The sequence below is a fragment of the Mauremys mutica genome, chromosome 7 (assembly GCF_020497125.1).
Source record: "Mauremys mutica isolate MM-2020 ecotype Southern chromosome 7, ASM2049712v1, whole genome shotgun sequence".
Lineage (NCBI taxonomy): Eukaryota > Metazoa > Chordata > Testudines > Geoemydidae > Mauremys > Mauremys mutica.
In genome coordinates this window covers 809,318-826,069 of record NC_059078.1, presented here as the reverse complement: position 1 = coordinate 826,069, position 16,752 = coordinate 809,318, and the positions used below count along the sequence as shown (strand labels likewise).

At 73.3% G+C, this 16,752-nt stretch overlaps 1 protein-coding gene and 1 long non-coding RNA gene across 4 annotated transcripts in view; one reads left to right on the top strand and one right to left on the bottom strand.

Moving 5' to 3' along the window:
- Positions 1 to 2,923: 2,923 nt before the first annotated feature.
- LOC123373835 lies at positions 2,924 to 6,109 on the top strand. Its single transcript, XR_006580879.1, has 3 exons — positions 2,924 to 3,084; positions 3,882 to 4,046; positions 5,937 to 6,109. It is a non-coding gene; the product is annotated as an uncharacterized LOC123373835 (long non-coding RNA).
- CPNE9 (copine family member 9) overlaps positions 5,543 to 16,752 on the bottom strand; it is a 37,223-nt gene continuing 26,013 nt past the window's right edge. For 2 of the 3 annotated variants that reach the window (XM_045023013.1, XM_045023014.1), the window contains 7 exons: positions 15,773 to 15,819; positions 14,304 to 14,485; positions 13,793 to 13,920; positions 11,591 to 11,693; positions 8,072 to 8,129; positions 7,654 to 7,727; positions 5,543 to 6,040 (listed from right to left, as the gene is read on the bottom strand). In XM_045023013.1, the coding sequence (XP_044878948.1) occupies positions 5,888 to 6,040; positions 7,654 to 7,727; positions 8,072 to 8,129; positions 11,591 to 11,693; positions 13,793 to 13,920; positions 14,304 to 14,485; positions 15,773 to 15,819 (745 nt within the window). In that variant the 3' untranslated portion in view covers positions 5,543 to 5,887. The remainder of the gene's footprint in view (positions 6,041 to 7,653; positions 7,728 to 8,071; positions 8,130 to 11,590; positions 11,694 to 13,792; positions 13,921 to 14,303; positions 14,486 to 15,772; positions 15,820 to 16,752) is intronic. The other variant, XM_045023015.1, reaches the window with a different exon arrangement.

Genomic DNA, 16,752 nt, shown 5'->3' with positions numbered 1-16,752 from the left:
CTCCCAGCCCCCCTGGGCCCACACACCCGCCCCCGCCCCCCCGGTAACCCCGCCCCCCCTGGGCCCACACCCCCGCCCCCCCCCGGGCCCACACCCCCCCCGGGCCCACACACCCGCCCCCGCCCCCCCTGGGCCCACACACCCGCCCCCGCCCCCTGGTAACCCCGACCCCCCAGGGCCCACACACCCGCCCCCCCCGGGCCCACACACCCGCCCCCGGCCCCCCGGTAACCCCGCCCCCCCTGGGCCCACACACCCGCCCCCGGCCCCCCGGTAACCCCGCCCCCCCTGGGCCCACACACCCGCCCCCGGCCCCCCGGTAACCCCGCCCCCCCTGGGCCCACACACCCGCCCCCGGCCCCCCGGTAACCCCGCCCCCGCCGGGCCCACACACCCGCCCCCGGCCCCCCGGTAACCCCGCCCCCCCTGGGCCCACACACCCGCCCCCGGCCCCCCGGTAACCCCGCCCCCCCTGGGCCCACACACCCGCCCCCGGCCCCCCGGTAACCCCGCCCCCGCCGGGCCCACACACCCGCCCCCGGCCCCCCGGTAACCCCGCCCCCCCTGGGCCCACACACCCGCCCCCGGCCCCCCGGTAACCCCGCCCCCGCCGGGCCCACACACCCGCCCCCGGCCCCCCGGTAACCCCGCCCCCCCTGGGCCCACACACCCGCCCCCGGCCCCCCGGTAACCCCGCCCCCCCTGGGCCCACACACCCGCCCCCGCCCCCCCCGGGCCCACACACCCGCCCCCGCCGGGCCCACACACCCGCCCCCGCCCCCCCCGGGCCCACACACCCGCCCCCGGCGGACCTGCCCGGCCCCAGCCCCCCGGGGCTCATCCGCGGGGCAGCGGGCCTGGGGCTCACCGGCCGCCCGGAGGCCGCGGTCAGCGGCGGAGCCCGGTCGCTGCGGGCGGGGGCGGCGGGGCCATGGCGGCGGGGCCGGGCCGGGCCCGGAACAATGGAGGCTCCGGCGGCTCCTGGCGCGGGGCGGCCCCGCTGGGTAAAGCGCCTCGCGGCCCTTAGCAACCGCACTTTCGCCACGGCCGGGCGGGACAGGAGAGCGGGCTGGGCCGGGCCGAGCCGGGCCGGGCGAGGCGGGGCCGGGGCTGGCTGGCGGGCCGGGGCGGGCCGCGCCCTGCAGCCACCCCCAGGAGTCGGGCCGCGCCGAGCCGGGCGAGGCGAATCTGCGGCCGGGAATCAATGGCGGCTCCGGCCCAGCCAATGAGCGCGGGGGCCCCGGACGCCTGGGTTCTCTCGCTGCTGGCGGTTCGAGGAACAGACCCCGCCCCCCGCGCGGAGCCGCCCCAGCTGGACCGGCCTGCGGCCAGCCCGGGATAGGCCCCGCGGGGGGCAGGGGGACCCAGGGGGGATGGGGAGGAAGAGCTGTGGGGGATGGGAGGGGGATGGGGAGGGAGGGCTGTGGGGGATGGGAGGGGGATGGGGAGGGAGGGCTGTGGGGGATGGGAGGGGGAGGGGGAGGGAGGGCTGTGGGGGATGGGAGGGGGACACGGGGATGGTGAGGGAGGGCTGTGGGGGATGGGAGGGGGAAACGGGGATGGGGAGGGAGGGCTGTGGGGGATGGGAGGGGGACGCAGGGGTACACGGGGATGGGGGCGGGAGGGCTGAGGGGGAGGACAGGGGGCACGCAGGGGGAGGGGGAGGGCCGACTGGGGGGGATGGGAGGGGGGCACGGGGCGGGGGAGGGAGGGCTGTGGGGGATGGGAGGGGGAAACGGGGATGGGGAGGGAGGGCTGTGGGGGATGGGAGGGGGACGCAGGGGTACACGGGGATGGGGGGGGGAGGGAGGGCTGTGGGGGATGAGAAGGGGGACGCAGGGGGATGGGGAGGGAGGGCTGTGGGGGATGGGAGGGGGAAACGGGGATGGGGAGGGAGGGCTGTGGGGGATGGGAGGGGGGATGGGGGGGGAGGGCTGTGGGGGATGGGCTGGGGGAAGGGGAAGCAGGGATGTGGGGACTGCTCACGTCGACACGCGAATCTGGAGGGAGGAGGGGGGAGGATGGGAGGGGGACACGGGGATGGGGAGGGAGGGCTGTGGGGGATGGGAGGGGGACACGGGGATGGGGAGGGAGGGCTGTGGGGGATGGGCAGGGGGACACGGGGATGGGGAGGGAGGGCTGTGGGGGATGGGAGGGGGACACAGGGATGGGGAGGGAGGGCTGTGGGGGATGGGCAGGGGGACACGGGGATGGGGAGGGAGGGCTGTGGGGGATGGGAGGGGGACACGGGGATGGGGAGGGAGGGCTGTGGGGGATGGGAGGGGGGATGGGGGAGGGAGGGCTGTGGGGGATGGGCAGGGGGACTCAGGGGGGATGGGCAGGGGGACACGGGGATGGGAGGAGGGAGGGCTGTGGGGGATGAGAAGGGGGACGCAGGGGGGATGGGGAGGGCGGGCTGTGGGGGATGGGAGGGGGACGCAGGGCGGATGGGCAGGGGGACACAGGGATGTGGAGCGAGGGCTCTGGGGGATGGGCAGAGCAACACACCGGGATGGGGAGGGAGGGCTGTGGGGGATGAGAAGGGGGACACAGGGATGGGGAGGGAGGGCTGTGGAGGACGGGACGGGGGACACCGGGGGATGGGGAGCACGGGCTGTGGGGGATGGGAGGGGGACGCAGGGGGGATGGGGAGGGAGGGCTGTGGGGGATGGGCAGAGCAACACACCGGGATGGGGAGGGAGGGCTGTGGGGGATGAGAAGGGGGACACAGGGATGGGGAGGGTGGGCTGTGGGGGATGGGAGGGGGACGCAGGGGGGATGGGCAGGGAGGGCTGTGGGGGAGGGGCAGGGGGACACAGGGATGGGGAGGGCGGGCTGTGGGGGATGGGAGGGGGACACAGGGGGATGGGCAGGGAGGGCTGTGGAGGATGGGCAGGGGGACACGGGGATGGGGAGGAAGGGCTGTGGGGGATGGGCAGAGGGACACAGGGGGGATGGGCAGGGGGGCATTGGGAGGGAGGGATGGAAGGGGCGTTTTGGGGCCCCTTTGCAGGTAGGTGTCTGCTGAAGTGCGCCGAGGCGGGTGGAGGCCAGCGGGAGCAGCGCCTGCCCTGTGCGGGGCCGGTAGGTGGTGCTGTTGCCAGGGAACCTGTGTGCTCCTCCCCACCAGTCGCTTTGCCTGGTTGCTCTGCGGTGGGACAGGTGCCTGGGCTGGGGACAGGAAATGCCCCATGTGACACCTGCCTGACCCTGTTCTTCATAGATTCCAAGGCGGGAAGGTCCCTGGTGCTCACCTCGTCTGAGCCCTGTGTAACCCAGGCCAGTGTCCTGCCCCCCTCCATAACCCCTAGAGCAGAGCTGTTAGAAAACAGCCACGCCTGGTTTAAACCCTGCGGGACATGGCATCCACCAGGCCCGCAGGGAAGTTGTTCCAAGGGTTAATTACTCCTCTCAAACCAGGGAGCATGGAATTATCCAGTCCTAGTGCACGTGTTTCCACACCGAGTGCCCCCCAAAACTCAAACCCTCCAGGAACTGAGTGCAAGAGGCAGCGGTGCCCAGTGGATGAAGCCCTCCACTGAGGTTCCTGACTGTGCTGCTGGGTGGCCTTGGGCAAGTCCCTGCCCCTCCCACCCTTGTCTATTTACACGCCGAGCTTGACTATCAATGTTCATGTGGTGATGCTTTCCGGTGGAGTGGGGGCCTGATCTCTGCTGGGCGGGGGAGGGGCTGGCATGCACAGTGGGTGTGTGCAGCACCTGGCACAATGACGGCTGAGCTCTGTTGGAGGGAGGGGAGGCTAGGGGCTGTGCAGAACCCGGCACAGTGGGGCCCCGATCACAGGCATAACCATAATATAAAATGCTTTCAAGGCTTAGCAGAGAGCCACGCCTACTAACCGCATGCTTCATTTATGATAGAATCCCCCCCCAGCCCCCATGGCTGTGGGGCACGCAGGAGTAAAGCCGCATTGGAGACCCTAAAGTCAGCACCTCCGCCTCCGATGACTGTGGGGGGCCGAGCAAGAACAGGCCCGTTCCTGGACTCTGGAGTGTGTCTACATCTGTGCGATGCCTAGTGCAAAGGTGAGTTGGGGGGCCCAGAGCAGCTCCCTCCATGCTGCAGTGCCAGCACCCACCCAGGGGATCAGTGCTTCCTGCGGGGAGCCGTTGGGCCCGCGGGGTCTGTGACGGCAGATGGTTCTGGGTGCTGCCCACCTGCCATCGAGCAGTGATATCTGGAGGGGCTGCTGCCACTGCCTGTTTTAAGTGATGCAGGCTCTGTGTGTCCCAGGACTGGCCATGATCTTTCCAGTTGGGGGGTGACTGCGAGGGCTCCATACTCAGGGCTGCGGCACAGCTAACAGCTTGCTGGGCGTGCAGGGGTGCTTTGGCCACACGTGCCCATACTGGTGAACGGCCATCAATGCTCGTTTAGAGAGAAGTTAACGCAAGGGACATTGCTCTTGGTTGGCAGACGTGTGCCTGGTGACCAGGGACTGGCTAGGATGCAGCCTGCACTGATGTGCTGTGGGTAGATCACTAAAGCCCTTTACTGCTAACTGCTTCCTTAGCTGTAGGCTGTGCCAGCCCTATAATGCCTCGTGGCATGACAGCACACAACAGCCCAGCACAGAGCCCCCTCCCCCTCCCCCTCCCCCTCCCACAGGGCAGCTGTGGTACTGTGTCCTGGCCCTTCCCCGCCCCCCACCGCACCACCTCAGCATGCCCAGCCTGTCACCCGGGAGCGTTCATACTAAAGTGTGTGTGGGGATGCGGCAGCTGCTTGGCCCATCCAGAGCAGGGAGGCAGGCCAGCTCTGTAGCTGCCTGCAGCGACCTGCCCTGAACAGACCTGGGCTCCCCAGCAGGTCCCACAGAGCCCAGCTGAGGCTGGGCGAGTTGCCCTGATTTATCGGAGCAGAGACTGATGCCCACCCCCAAGAGCTGCAGGGTCAGTCTGAAGAAATGGCCTCGGCTAGGGTGTGCTCATGAATCCTGGGCTCACGCCCTGGGATGTGCCTGAGGCCCCATTAGCCCTGCCCCCAGCTCATCCATCTGCCCAGCTCAGACTGAAGAGCACGGGGGATCTGGGGCTCAATGCAGCCAGTCCCTGGCAACCATGGAGGCAGGGATTTCCTGGGCGAGCACTCAGCACAAAGGAGCTGGTGGCCCAGTGGCCCCATGCCCTCGCCCACGGTTCCCAGGGGAGATGGTGGGTGAGAGCCCCAGTCAGGTTCAGAGGGAGGCAGCACTGGCCGAGCCATGCAGCACGGAGCCCATTGCCCATGATCAGCAGGTGCCCAAGAAACAGCAGCCCCTGGCCGCAGCTCCATGCAGTATGGCACTGGGCCCGGGTGCGTGTGGCTCCCACACCCTGCTGCCATCTCAGGCCCAGACCCAGGCCTGGCTCTGCTGGGAACACTGCCGCGGCCTGGGCAAGGACCCAGGAGGAAGCCCTGCATGCCAGCCCAGAGCGCTGCCGTGTCAGCAGGGAGCAGTGGGGGGGCTGGCAGGAGAACGAGCCTGCGAGGCCTGAGCCAAGGCGCTGCCCCGAGCCCCAGCACGACACAGGCACCAGGGCACCTACAAAGCTTTATTGGCAGGATCTGGACAGGGCAGGGCTCCGCACCCCCTTATTGGGCCAGTGGGGGGGGCCTGACGAGACACTGCTGAACACCTCTGACCCTGCCCTGCTCCCAGGCCCCTGGGCTGCCTGCAGCTGGCAGGGAAGGGAGCTCAGGCCAGCAGCTGCCCTCCCCCCGACAGAGGCACAGTGCCAGCAGCCCTGCGGGCTGAGCCAGCCTCCAGGGCTGCATCCAGGGGGCGACAACCAGCTCGGCTCAGGCGGGTGCGTGCTGGGGGATGCGGTCTCAGGCCTGGCAGGAGCAGCAGTGTCTGATTGGCTTGGGCTGCACAGAGGAGGAGCTACTGTGGGTCAGTAGGGCGGGGCTTGATGTCGTGACTCTTCATGTAGGAGAGCAGCTGCTCCGGGATCTCGGCCAGCACGTCCTTGGCCAGGCGCGCCATGCTCAGCACCTGGTTCCCGGAGCGATCCACGTAATCCCGGAATGGCACGAACTGCAACACGAGACAGGCAGTGCTGGGCCCCGGAGCGCCGCGCTGCAGCCACCGAGGGGGGCAGTGCTGGGCCCCGGAGCACCGCGCTGCAGCCACCGTGGGGGCAGTGCTGGGCCCCAGAGCACCGCGCTGCAGCCACCGAGGGGGGGCAGTGCTGGGCCCCGGAGCGCCACGCTGCAGCCACCGAGGGGGGGCAGTGCTGGGCCCCGGAGCGCCGCGCTGCAGCCACCGGGGGGGCAGTGCTGGGCCCCGGAGCACCACGCTGCAGCCACTGAGGGGGGCAGTGCTGGGCCCCGGAGCACCGCGCTGCAGCCACCGTGGGGGGGCAGTGCTGGGCCCCGGAGCACCGCGCTGCAGCCACCGTGGGGACAGTGCTGGGCCCCGGAGCACCACGCTGCAGCCACCGAGGGGGCGGTGCTGGGCCCCGGAGCACCACGCTGCAGCCACCGAGGGGGCCGTGCTGGGCCCCGGAGCACCACGCTGCAGCCAACGAGGGGGCAGTGCTGGGCCCCGGAGCACCACGCTGCAGCCAACGAGGGGGCAGTGCTGGGCCCCGGAGCACCACGCTGCAGCCACCGAGGGGGGGCAGTGCTGGGCCCCGGAGCACCACGCTGCAGCCACCGAGCGGGGGCAGTGCTGGGCCCCGGAGCACCACGCTGCAGCCACCGTGGGGGCAGTGCTGGGCCCCGGAGCACCACGCTGCAGCCACCGATGGGGCAGTGCTGGGCCCCGGAGCACCACGCTGCAGCCACCGCTGGGGCAGTGCTGGGCCCCGGAGCACCACGCTGCAGCCACCGGAAGGGCAGTGCTGGGCCCCGGAGCACCACGCTGCAGCCACCGGGGGGGCAGTGCTGGGCCCCGGAGCATTGCGCTGCAGCCACCGAGGGGGGGCAGTGCTGGGCCCCAGAGCACCACGCTGCAGCCACCGGGGGGGCAGTGCTGGGCCCCAGAGCACCGCGCTGCAGCCACCGGGGGGGCAGTGCTGGGCCCCGGAGCACCGCGCTGCAGCCACCGAGGGGGGGGGCAGTGCTGGGCCCCGGAGCACCGCGCTGCAGCCACCGAGGGGAGGGGGCAGTGCTGGGCCCCGGAGCACCGCGCTGCAGCCACCGAGGGGGGGGGGCAGTGCTGGGCCCCGGAGCACCGCGCTGCAGCCACCGTGGGGGCAGTGCTGGGCCCCAGAGCACCACGCTGCAGCCACCGAGGGGGGGCGGCAGTGCTGGGCCCCAGAGCACCGCGCTGCAGCCACCGGGGGGGCAGTGCTGGGCCCCCGAGCACCCCGCAGCAGCCGGCGGGGGCGGGGGCAGAGCTGGCCCCGAGTGCCCCCAGGGGACAGGGCACTGCAGGGCTCCCGCCGGGACCAGCCAGGGGATTGGCCTAGGGAGCGGGAGCGGGAGCTCCGCTCTCGGCCCTGGGCCAGTTCTCAGGTAAGCACCATCACACTCTGGCTTGAGGGGGAGAGAGCACAGCAGGTGCTGCCCTCCTGGCCCATTGCAGCCCAAGGGCACCGTGTGGGGGTCAGGGGAGGGGGGCTGCATGCGTGTCTGGGGGCCCCGAGGTCCTTCCCCAGCCCGGTCCCCCTCCACCCCGCCGTGCTGGGGCTGGGCATGAGTTACCTGCACAATGTCCCGCTCTGCATAGCGCCCCCTGGAGGAGACCCGCACATCATCTCCATCCAGTTCTTCCATGGCTGGGGATGGGAACGCCAGTCACCATTGACAAGCTGCCACCAGCCTCTCATGCCTCCCTCCTGCCCCCCTGTCCCCATGAGGCTGGGCTGGGCTGACCCAGAGCTGTGATGTGGGGGTGCTGCCTGTCTCCTCCCTGGGTGCACTGTGCATCTGGCCCTGCTGCCTGCTTTTCCTGACCTCGCAGGAGAGACATAACGCCCCCCCCCCCCCGCGCCCTGGGACTCCAACCTCCCTGCCCCCAGCAGAGAGACCTCTGCAAGCAGCCTGTGAGTGGCCTCAAGCCATAGCTAGTGCCACATGCTCAGCCCTGCACATCCACAATGCACCTGGGCACCCAACTTACCATCAAACTCGGCCGGGCCCACTCCCACGATGATGATGGACATGGGCAGAGCAGAGGCCTGCAGAGCAAGGGGGAGAGTTACTGCCAGCCTGGGGCCTGCCACCTCGCCAGCCTGGAGCCTGCTGCTGCTCCCAGCGCTGCCACAGGACTCAGGTGGCACAGCTGGGGCGCGGGCATCCCAGCCAGTATCCCTGCGTTCCAGGGCCTTGCTGCCCAGGGAATGGAGCCCTCAGGCCCAGTCAGCCTGGCCCTGAGCTGGGGCAGTAGCTTCACCCCAGAGCTGGCTGGGCGAGGGGGGGATAGCACACGGGCTGAGTGAGGTGAGGGAAAAGCGCCCAGGAGACGGCTGGGGCTGACCGGGCAAGGGGGAGGGAATAGCACACAGGGGCCAACTGCGGGGCGGGGGAATGATCCACAGGAGCCAGCAAGGTGAGGGCAGCGCGCAGGGGCTGGCTGGGCGGGGGGGGCGGCGCGCAGGGGCTGGCTGGGCAAGGGGGGGACGGCGCGCAGGGGCTGGCTGGGCGAGGGGGGGGCGGCGCGCAGGGGATGGCTGGGCGAGGGGGGGATGGCGCGCAGGGGCTGGCTGGGCGAGGGGGGGACGGCGCGCAGGGGATGGCTGGGCGAGAGGGGGGCGGCGCGCAGGGGCTGGCTGGGCGGGGGGGCGGCGCGCTGGGGCTGGCGGGGCGAGGGGGGGACGGCGGGCAGGGGATGGCTGGGCGGGGGGGACGGCGCGCAGGGGCTGGCTGGGCGAGGGGGGGGCGGCGCGCAGGGGCTGGCTGGGCGAGGCGGGGGACGCCGCGCAGGGGCTGGCTGGGCGAGGCGGGGGACGGCGCGCAGGGGCTAGCTTGGGGGTGATAGCGCGCAGGGGACGGCTAGGGGGTGATAGCGCGCAGGGGCTGGCTGGGCGCGGGGGGGGCCGGCGCGCGGGGGCTGGCTGGGCGAGGGGGGGACGGCGCGCAGGGGCTGGCTGGGCGAGGGGGGGGCGGCGCGCAGGGGCTGGCTGGGCGAGGGGGGGACGGCGCGCAGGGGCTGGCTGGGCGAGGGGGGGACGGCGCGCAGGGGCTGGCTGGGCGGGGGGGCGGCGCGCAGGGGCTGGCTGGGCGAGGGGGGGGCGGCGCGCAGGGGCTGGCTGGGCGAGGGGGGACTGCCCGCAGGGGATGGCTGGGCGAGGGGGGGACGGCGCGCAGGGGCTGGCTGGGCGTGGGGGGCACGGCGCGCAGGGGCTGGCTGCGCGAGGGGGGGACGGCGCGCAGGGGATGGCTAGGGGGTGATAGCGCGCAGGGGCTGGCTGGGCGAGGGGGGAACGGCGCGCAGGGGCTGGCTGGGCGAGGGGGGGACGGCGCGCAGGGGCTGACTGGGCGAGGGGGGACTGCGCGCAGGGGATGGCTGGGCGAGGGGGGGACGGCGCGCAGGGGCTGGCTGGGCGAGGGGGGGACGGCGAGCATGGGCGGGCTGGGCGAGGGGGGGACGGCGCGCTGGGGCTGGCTGGGCGAGGGGGGGGGGCGGCGCGCAGGGGCTGGCTGGGCGAGGGGGGGACGGCGCGCAGGGGCTGGCTGGGCGAGGGGGGGACGGCGCGCTGGGGCTGGCTGGGCGAGGGGGGGACGGCGCGCAGGTGCTGGCTGGGCGAGGGGGGGGCGGCGCGCAGGGGCTGGCTGGGCGAGGGGGGGACGGCGCGCAGGGGCTGGCTGGGCGGGGGGGGGGACGGCGCGCAGGGGCTGGCTGGGCGAGGGGGGGACGGCGCGCAGGGGCTGGCTGGGCGAGGGGGGGGACGGCGCGCAGGGGCTGGCTGGGCGAGGGGGGGGACGGCGCGCAGGGGCTGGCTGGGCGAGGGGGGGGGACGGCGCGCAGGGGCTGGCTGGGCGAGGGGGGGGAACGGCGCGCAGGGGCTGGCTGGGCGAGGGGGGGACGGCGCGCAGGGGCTGGCTGGGCGAGGGGGGGGCGGCGCGCAGGGGCTGGCTGGGCGAGGGGGGGCCGCGCGCAGGGGGTGGCGGGGCGAGGGGGGGGCGGCGCGCAGGGGCTGGCTGGGCGAGGGGGGACGGCGCGCAGGGGCTGGCGGGGCGTGGGGGGGACGGCGCGCCGGGGCTGGCGGGGGGGGGACGGCGGGCAGGGGCTGGCTGGGCGAGGGGGGGGGGCGGCGCGCAGGGGCTGGCTGGGCGAGGGGGGGGACGGCGCGCAGGGGCTGGCTGGGCGAGGGGGGGACGGCGCGCAGGGGCTGGCTGGGCAGGGGGGGACGGCGCGCTGGGGCTGGCTGGGCGAGGGGGGGACGGCGCGCAGGGGCTGGCTGGGCGAGGGGGGGACGGCGCGCAGGGGATGGCTGGGCGAGGGGGGGACGGCGCGCAGGGGATGGCTGGGCGAGGGGGGGGCGGCCGGCCTGGGGATGGGTGGGCGAGGGGGCGAGGGCGCGCAGGGGATGGCGAGGGGGTGATAGCGCGCAGGGGATGGCTGGGCGAGGGGGGGGGACGGCGCGCAGGGGCTGGCTGGGCGAGGGGGGGACGGCGCGCAGGGGATGGCTGGGCGAGGGGGGAACGGCGCGCAGGGGCTGGCTGGGCGAGGGGGGGACGGCGCGCAGGGGCTGGCTGGGCGAGGGGGGGGACGGCGCGCAGGGGCTGGCTGGGCGAGGGGGGACGGCGCGCAGGGGATGGCTAGGGGGTGATAGCGCGCAGGGGCTGGCTGGGCGAGGGGGGGACGGCGCGCAGGGGCTGGCTGGGCGAGGGGGGAACGGCGCGCAGGGGCTGGCTGGGCGAGGGGGGGACGGCGCGCAGGGGCTGGCTGGGCGAGGGGGGGGCGGCGCGCTGGGGCTGGCTGAGCGAGGGGGGGACGGCGCGCAGGGGATGGCTGGACGAGGGGGGGGACGGCGCGCAGGGGCTGGCTGGGGGGGGGGAACGGCGTGCAGGGGACGGCCGGGGGGAGGGAACAGCGCGCAGGGGCTGGCTGGGCGAGGGGGGGGCGGCGCGCAGGGGCTGGCTGGGCGAGGGGGGGGCGGCGCGCAGGGGCTGGCTGGGCGAGGGGGACGGCGCGCAGGGGCTGGCTGGGCGAGGGGGGGACGGCGCGCAGGGGCTGGCTGGGCGAGGGGGGGACGGCGCGCAGGGGATGGCTGGGGGGGAACGGCGTGCAGGGGACGGCCGGGGGGAGGGAACAGCGCGCAGGGGCAGCGAGCGGAAGATTGGGGACAGCACGCAGAGGACGGCTGGGGGGGGGAACAGCACGTGGGGGGGAAGGGGGAATAGCGTGCAAGGGACGGCCGGGGGAGGATGGGGATAGCAGCCAGGACCCACCTGGGGAGGGAATACCGTCTCAGGGCCGGGTGATGGGGGGCCAGGCCAGACTAGCCTCACATGAGCGAGTCTCTGCCACCCTGGATAGCGCTGAGTTTGGGAGACCCAGGCCAGTGGGAGGCGCTGAGTCTGGCTCCAGCCCAGCTCCCCTAGGAGGGTTCCCTTGCCTGCAGTGGGACAGGGCTGCCGCCCCCCCCCCCCCGCCGGGAGTGCCCCCGCGCCTGCCCCCGCCCACCCCACTCACGTTGACAATGGCCTCCTTGGTCTGCATCATGTCAGAGATGACGCCGTCGGTGACGATGAGCAAGACGTAGTACTGCGATCCGTCCGTCACCTGGGCAGCCAAGCTAGGGCACAATGCAGAGGGCAGGGGACTCGTACCAGCCCCACTCTGCCCCCCATGGGGCCCTGGTCACAGGGCGGTTTGATAGAACTTCCCCCTCTCTCCGCCAGCCAGGCGTGGCTCCTTGGGGCCATGCTGGGAGCTGTGCCGCCTGGCTGCCACTCAGGGTGCCCAGCCCCAGCCCCACAGAGCCCACAGCTCCTCAGACACCTGCTCAGCCCAGCCCTGGAGCTCAGCTCTCAAATCTGGCCATGCCTGCTGCTTCCTGGCCTAGCCCCGAGCTCTGAGCCGGAGCCGCCCCACCCCCCACCCCCGCAGCCAGTGCCGGACCCCGAGCCGGAGCCGCCCCCCCGCAGCCAGCGCCGGGCCCCGAGCTCTGAGCCACAGCCCCCCCCCCCGCAGCCAGCGCCGGGCCCCGAGCTCTGAGCCACAGCCCCCCCCCGCAGCCAGCGCTGGGCCCCGAGCCGGAGCCGCCCCCTCGCAGCCAGCGCCGGGCTCTGAGCCGGAGCCGCCCCCTCGCAGCCAGCGCCAGGCCCCGAGCTCTGAGCCACAGCCCCCCCCCGCAGCTAGCGCCGGGCCCCGAGCTCTGAGCCACAGCCCCCCCCCGCAGCCAGCGCCGGGCCCCGAGCTCTGAGCCGGAGCCGTCCCCCCCGCAGCCAGCGCTGGGCCCCGAGCCGGAGCCGCCCCCTCGCAGCCAGCGCCGGGCTCTGAACCGGAGCCGCCCCCTCGCAGCCAGCGCCAGGCCCCAAGCTCTGAGCCACAGCCCCCCCCACAGCTAGCGCCGGGCCCCGAGCTCTGAGCCACAGCCCCCCCCCCCACGGCAGCGCCGGGCCCCGAGCTCTGAGCTGGAGCTGGCCCCTCGCAGCCACCGCTGGGCCCCGAGCCGGAGCCACCCCCCCCGCAGCCAGCGCCGGGCTCTGAGCCCGAGCCGCCCCCTCGCAGCCAGCGCCAGGCCCCGAGCTCTGAGCCGGAGCCCCCCCCACAGCCAGCGCTGGGCCCTGAGCCGGAGCCACCCCCTTGCAGCCAGTGCCGGGCCCCGAGCGGGAGCCGCCTCCTCGCAGCCAGCGCCAGGCCCCGAGCGCTGAGCCCGAGCCGCCCCCCCGCTGCCAGCGCCGGGCCCCGAGCCGGAGCCCGCCCCGTGCAGCCAGTGCCGGGCCCCGAGCCGGAGCCATCCCCCCCCGCAGCCAGCGCCAGGCTCCGAGCTCTGAGCCACAGCCCCCCCCCCCAGCCAGCGCCGGGCCCCGAGCTCTGAGCTGGAGCTGGCCCCTCGCAGCCACCACTGGGCCCCGAGCCGGAGCCACCCCCCCCGCAGCCAGCGCCGGGCTCTGAGCCGGAGCCGCCCCCTCGCAGCCAGCGCCAGGCCCCGAGCTCTGAGCCGGAGCCCCCCCCACAGCCAGCGCCGGGCCCTGAGCCGGAGCCACCCCCTTGCAGCCAGTGCCGGGCCCCGAGCTGGAGCCGCCCCCTCGCAGCCAGCGCCAGGCCCCGAGCTCTGAGCCAGAGCCGCCCCCCCGCAGCCAGCGCCGGGCCCCGAGCCGGAGCCACCCCCTTGCAGCCAGTGCCGGGCCCCGAGCCGGAGCCATCCCCCCCCGCAGCCAGCGCCAGGCTCCGAGCTCTGAGCCACAGCCCCCCCCCACAGCCAGCGCCGGGCCCCGAGCTCTGAGCTGGAGCTGGCCCCTCGCAGCCACCGCTGGGCCCCGAGCCGGAGCCACCCCCTCGCAGCCAGTGCTGGGCCCTGAGCTGGAGCCGCCCCCTCGCAGCCAGCGCCAGGCCCCAAGCTCTGAGCCACAGCCCCCCCCCGCAGCCAGCGCCGGGCCCCGAGCTCTGAGCCAGAGCCGCCCCCCCACAGCCAGCGCCGGGCCCCGAGCTCTGAGCCGGAGCCGCCCCCCCGCAGCCAGCGCCGGGCCCCGAGCTCTGAGCCACAGCCCCCCCCGCAGCCAGCGCCGGGCCCCGAGCTCTGAGCCGGAGCCGCCCCCCCCCAGCCAGCGCCGGGCCCCGAGCTCTGAGCCGGACCCCTCCCCCGCAGCCAGCGCCAGGCTGCAGGGCTCTGGGGCACAGGAGGGCACCCTCCCAGTGTGCCCATGGTGCAGCCTCTGCCCCACTCACCGGGCCACCTGGTTGATGACAGGGGCGAAGTTGGTGGGCCCGTACAGCTGCACCGTGCGCAGGCTCTGGAAGTAGGACTCCAGGACGCCATCAATCCCCATGCAGCTTGGGTTCTCCACGTCGCTGTTCTAGCAGGGGAGAAAGCCGGGGCAGGCTGGGCTCAGCGCTGGGGCAAAGCCCTGGCTGTGCACGTGCCGGGGGCAGCCATGGGGCTGGGCTCTCTCCAGGGCTCTGCACCCAGAGGGCTCTCCCCACAGGGCCCTGCAGTCAGTGGATCAGCCAGGGCTGGAGCAGACCGTGAAGGCCTGGCGGGGTTCCCTGGACAGGGTTCCCATTCCAAAATGCCCCACGCTGCCCCGTCTCCTCCCGGCCCGGCCTGCATGCTGGAAGCAGCAGTCAGGACCCAGGGCAAGAGCACCGCTGGGCATCACCTCCCATCCCACCCGGTCCTGGGGGCCCTGAGGGGCGCCCCTAGCCCTGGGCTGGCAGAGGCCCTGGCACTGCCTCCTACCAGGGGGAACTGATGGGAAATGCTGCCGTCAGGTGGGATCTTGGCACCAAAACCGTAGGCGGGGAAGAGCTTGTCACTATCGTAGTCCTGGATGATCTCGCCGACGGCCTTCAGTGCCATGGCGTAGGCACTCAGCTGGTACGGGCTCATGTAGTGCAGGGAGGTGGGCTGCGACGGGACCCCTGCCGGGCACACGCAGCACCCGCCTCAGCCTGGGCCGTGCTCCCCGGCCCCCGGCCCTGCCCCGTCTGCCCCTGGCCCCATCCAACCTGGGCTCCTCACCCCGCCCCAGGCCCCTGGCCCTGCCCCCCACCTCATCCACCCTGGGCCCCTCACCCCGCCCCATCTACCCTGGGGCCTCTCGCCTTGCCCTATCTGCCCCGGGCTCCTTGCACCATCCCATCCTCCCTTGGCCACTCCACACATCCCATCCACCCTGGGCTCCTCCCTCCACCCTCCCCCATCCTCTCCAGGCCCCTCCTGCCCCTGCCCCCGGTGACAGAATAGGGAGTGGGGAGGATTGACCTGGGAATGTTGCATGGGAGTTTTACTGGGGGCTTGGCTACACTTACAAATTTGCAGCGCTGCAGCAGGGTGTGAAAACACACCCTCTCCAGCGCTGCAAATTGCGGCGCTGCAAAGCGCCAGTGTGGTCAAAGCCCCAGCGCTGGGAGCGCGGCTCCCAGCGCTGTCCGTTATTCCCCACAGGGAGGTGGAGTACGGACAGCGCTGGGAGAGCTCTCTCCCAGCGCTGGCGCTTTGACTACACTTAGCGCTTCAAAGCGCTGCCAGTGCTAAGTGTAGCCACAGCCTGGGACTGTCTGCAGTGGTGTTGGGATATCAGGGGTGATCACTTGAGGGAAACCTGAGCCAGGAGGAGGCTGGGTCCAGGTGACAACCGGACAAAGGCTGGGGGAGGAGCCGGGGTGAGACTGGGTGAGACGGCTGGAGGGGGTTTCAGTTTGGAGCTGGCTGGGGAAACGGAGGGAGACCCAGGGCCGGGGTCTGGGCTCCCTGCCCCCCAAGATGGACCGGACTGAGGGGATCCTGTTCTCTGTACCTACAAGCTCTGTGTTGGACCATGTTCCTGTCATCTAATAAACCTGTTTTACTTGCTGGCTGCAAATCACAGTGTGGGGGGTGCAGGGCCCTGACTTCCCCACACTCTGTGACACCCCCCCAGAGTCCCCCTGCCCCCATATCCTCTCCAGGCCCCTCTCCCCCCTTCCCAGGACTCCCATCACCTTGCCCCCCTGAACCCTGTGGCAGGACCCCAGAGTCTGGGGGGCGGGTAGCTGGGACTGGGGCAGGGGCCGAGAATGGGCTGGAGAGCAGCTCCCTGGAGCCAGGACCCCCAGGCCCTCGCTGTGAGAGGGTGAAGGGGAAAGGAGCTCGGGGGTCACCCGGGGCTGAATTGTCCCTCGGTTCCCGTGGGAGGCAGCTGGGCCCAGCCCACACATGGCACTCACCGTTGGAGGCCGTGAAATCAATGGCGACTGTGAAATTCAGCTGTGTCCTGCGGGGGCAGGAGGAGAGAGTGAGAGAGTGCTCCCCCAGCCCCCCAATGAGGCATTCCCAGCTCCCCACCCTGTTCCCTTTCCCCCAGCCCCCCAACTCCCTTCCCCCCCGGTCCTCCAGCCCTGCTCCCCTCAACTCCGGTGCCCTTTCCCCACCCCACTTCCCTCAATCCCGCCCCGCTCCCCCAGCCCCGTTCCCCTCAACCCGGCTCCCCCAGCCCTGCGCCCTTCAACTCCGTTGCCCTTCCCCCACCCTGTTCCCCCAGCCCCACTCCCCTCAACCCGGCTCCCCCAGCCCCATTCCCCTCAACCCGGCTCCCCCAGCCCTGCGCCCTGCAACTCCGTTGCCCTTCCCCCACCCTGTTCCCCCAGCCCCACTCCCCTCCCCAAACCTCGTTCCCCTACCCTGCTCCCCTCCCCCAACCCCATTGCCCTCTACCCCGTTCCTCTCCCCCCACCCCACTCAACCCTGCTCCCCTCACTCACTTCCCTCAACCTCACTCCCCTCCCCAAACTATGCTGCCTCAGCACCCCTCCCCCACCCTCCCATCCCCCAAACCTGCTCCCCCAAACTCCCCTCCAGACCCCCCTTCCCAGCCCCTGCAGACCCCGCGCCCCCGCCCCCCAACACCAGCGGCACCGGTTCCCTCTCCTGCTCGCTGCCAGCTCTCCCCACCTCCCGCTGTCCCCTGCCCCTCAGAGGCCATGGCCCGGCTCCCCGCTCCCGGCACAGTGGCCAGGGGCTGCCAGCAGCGGGTGCACAACTCCCTCGGGGCTTCGCGCGGGAGGCTGGGCCAGGGCCGTGGGGGCACGGTGGGCGGGTGCAGCCCGTGTTGAATGGGGGATGCAGGGGGTGGGGAACAAACCCCAAAGGGGCTGAGGAGTGCAGAGGTTTGAACAGAGTTGCCTGGGGCGTGCGTGCAGGGGGGATC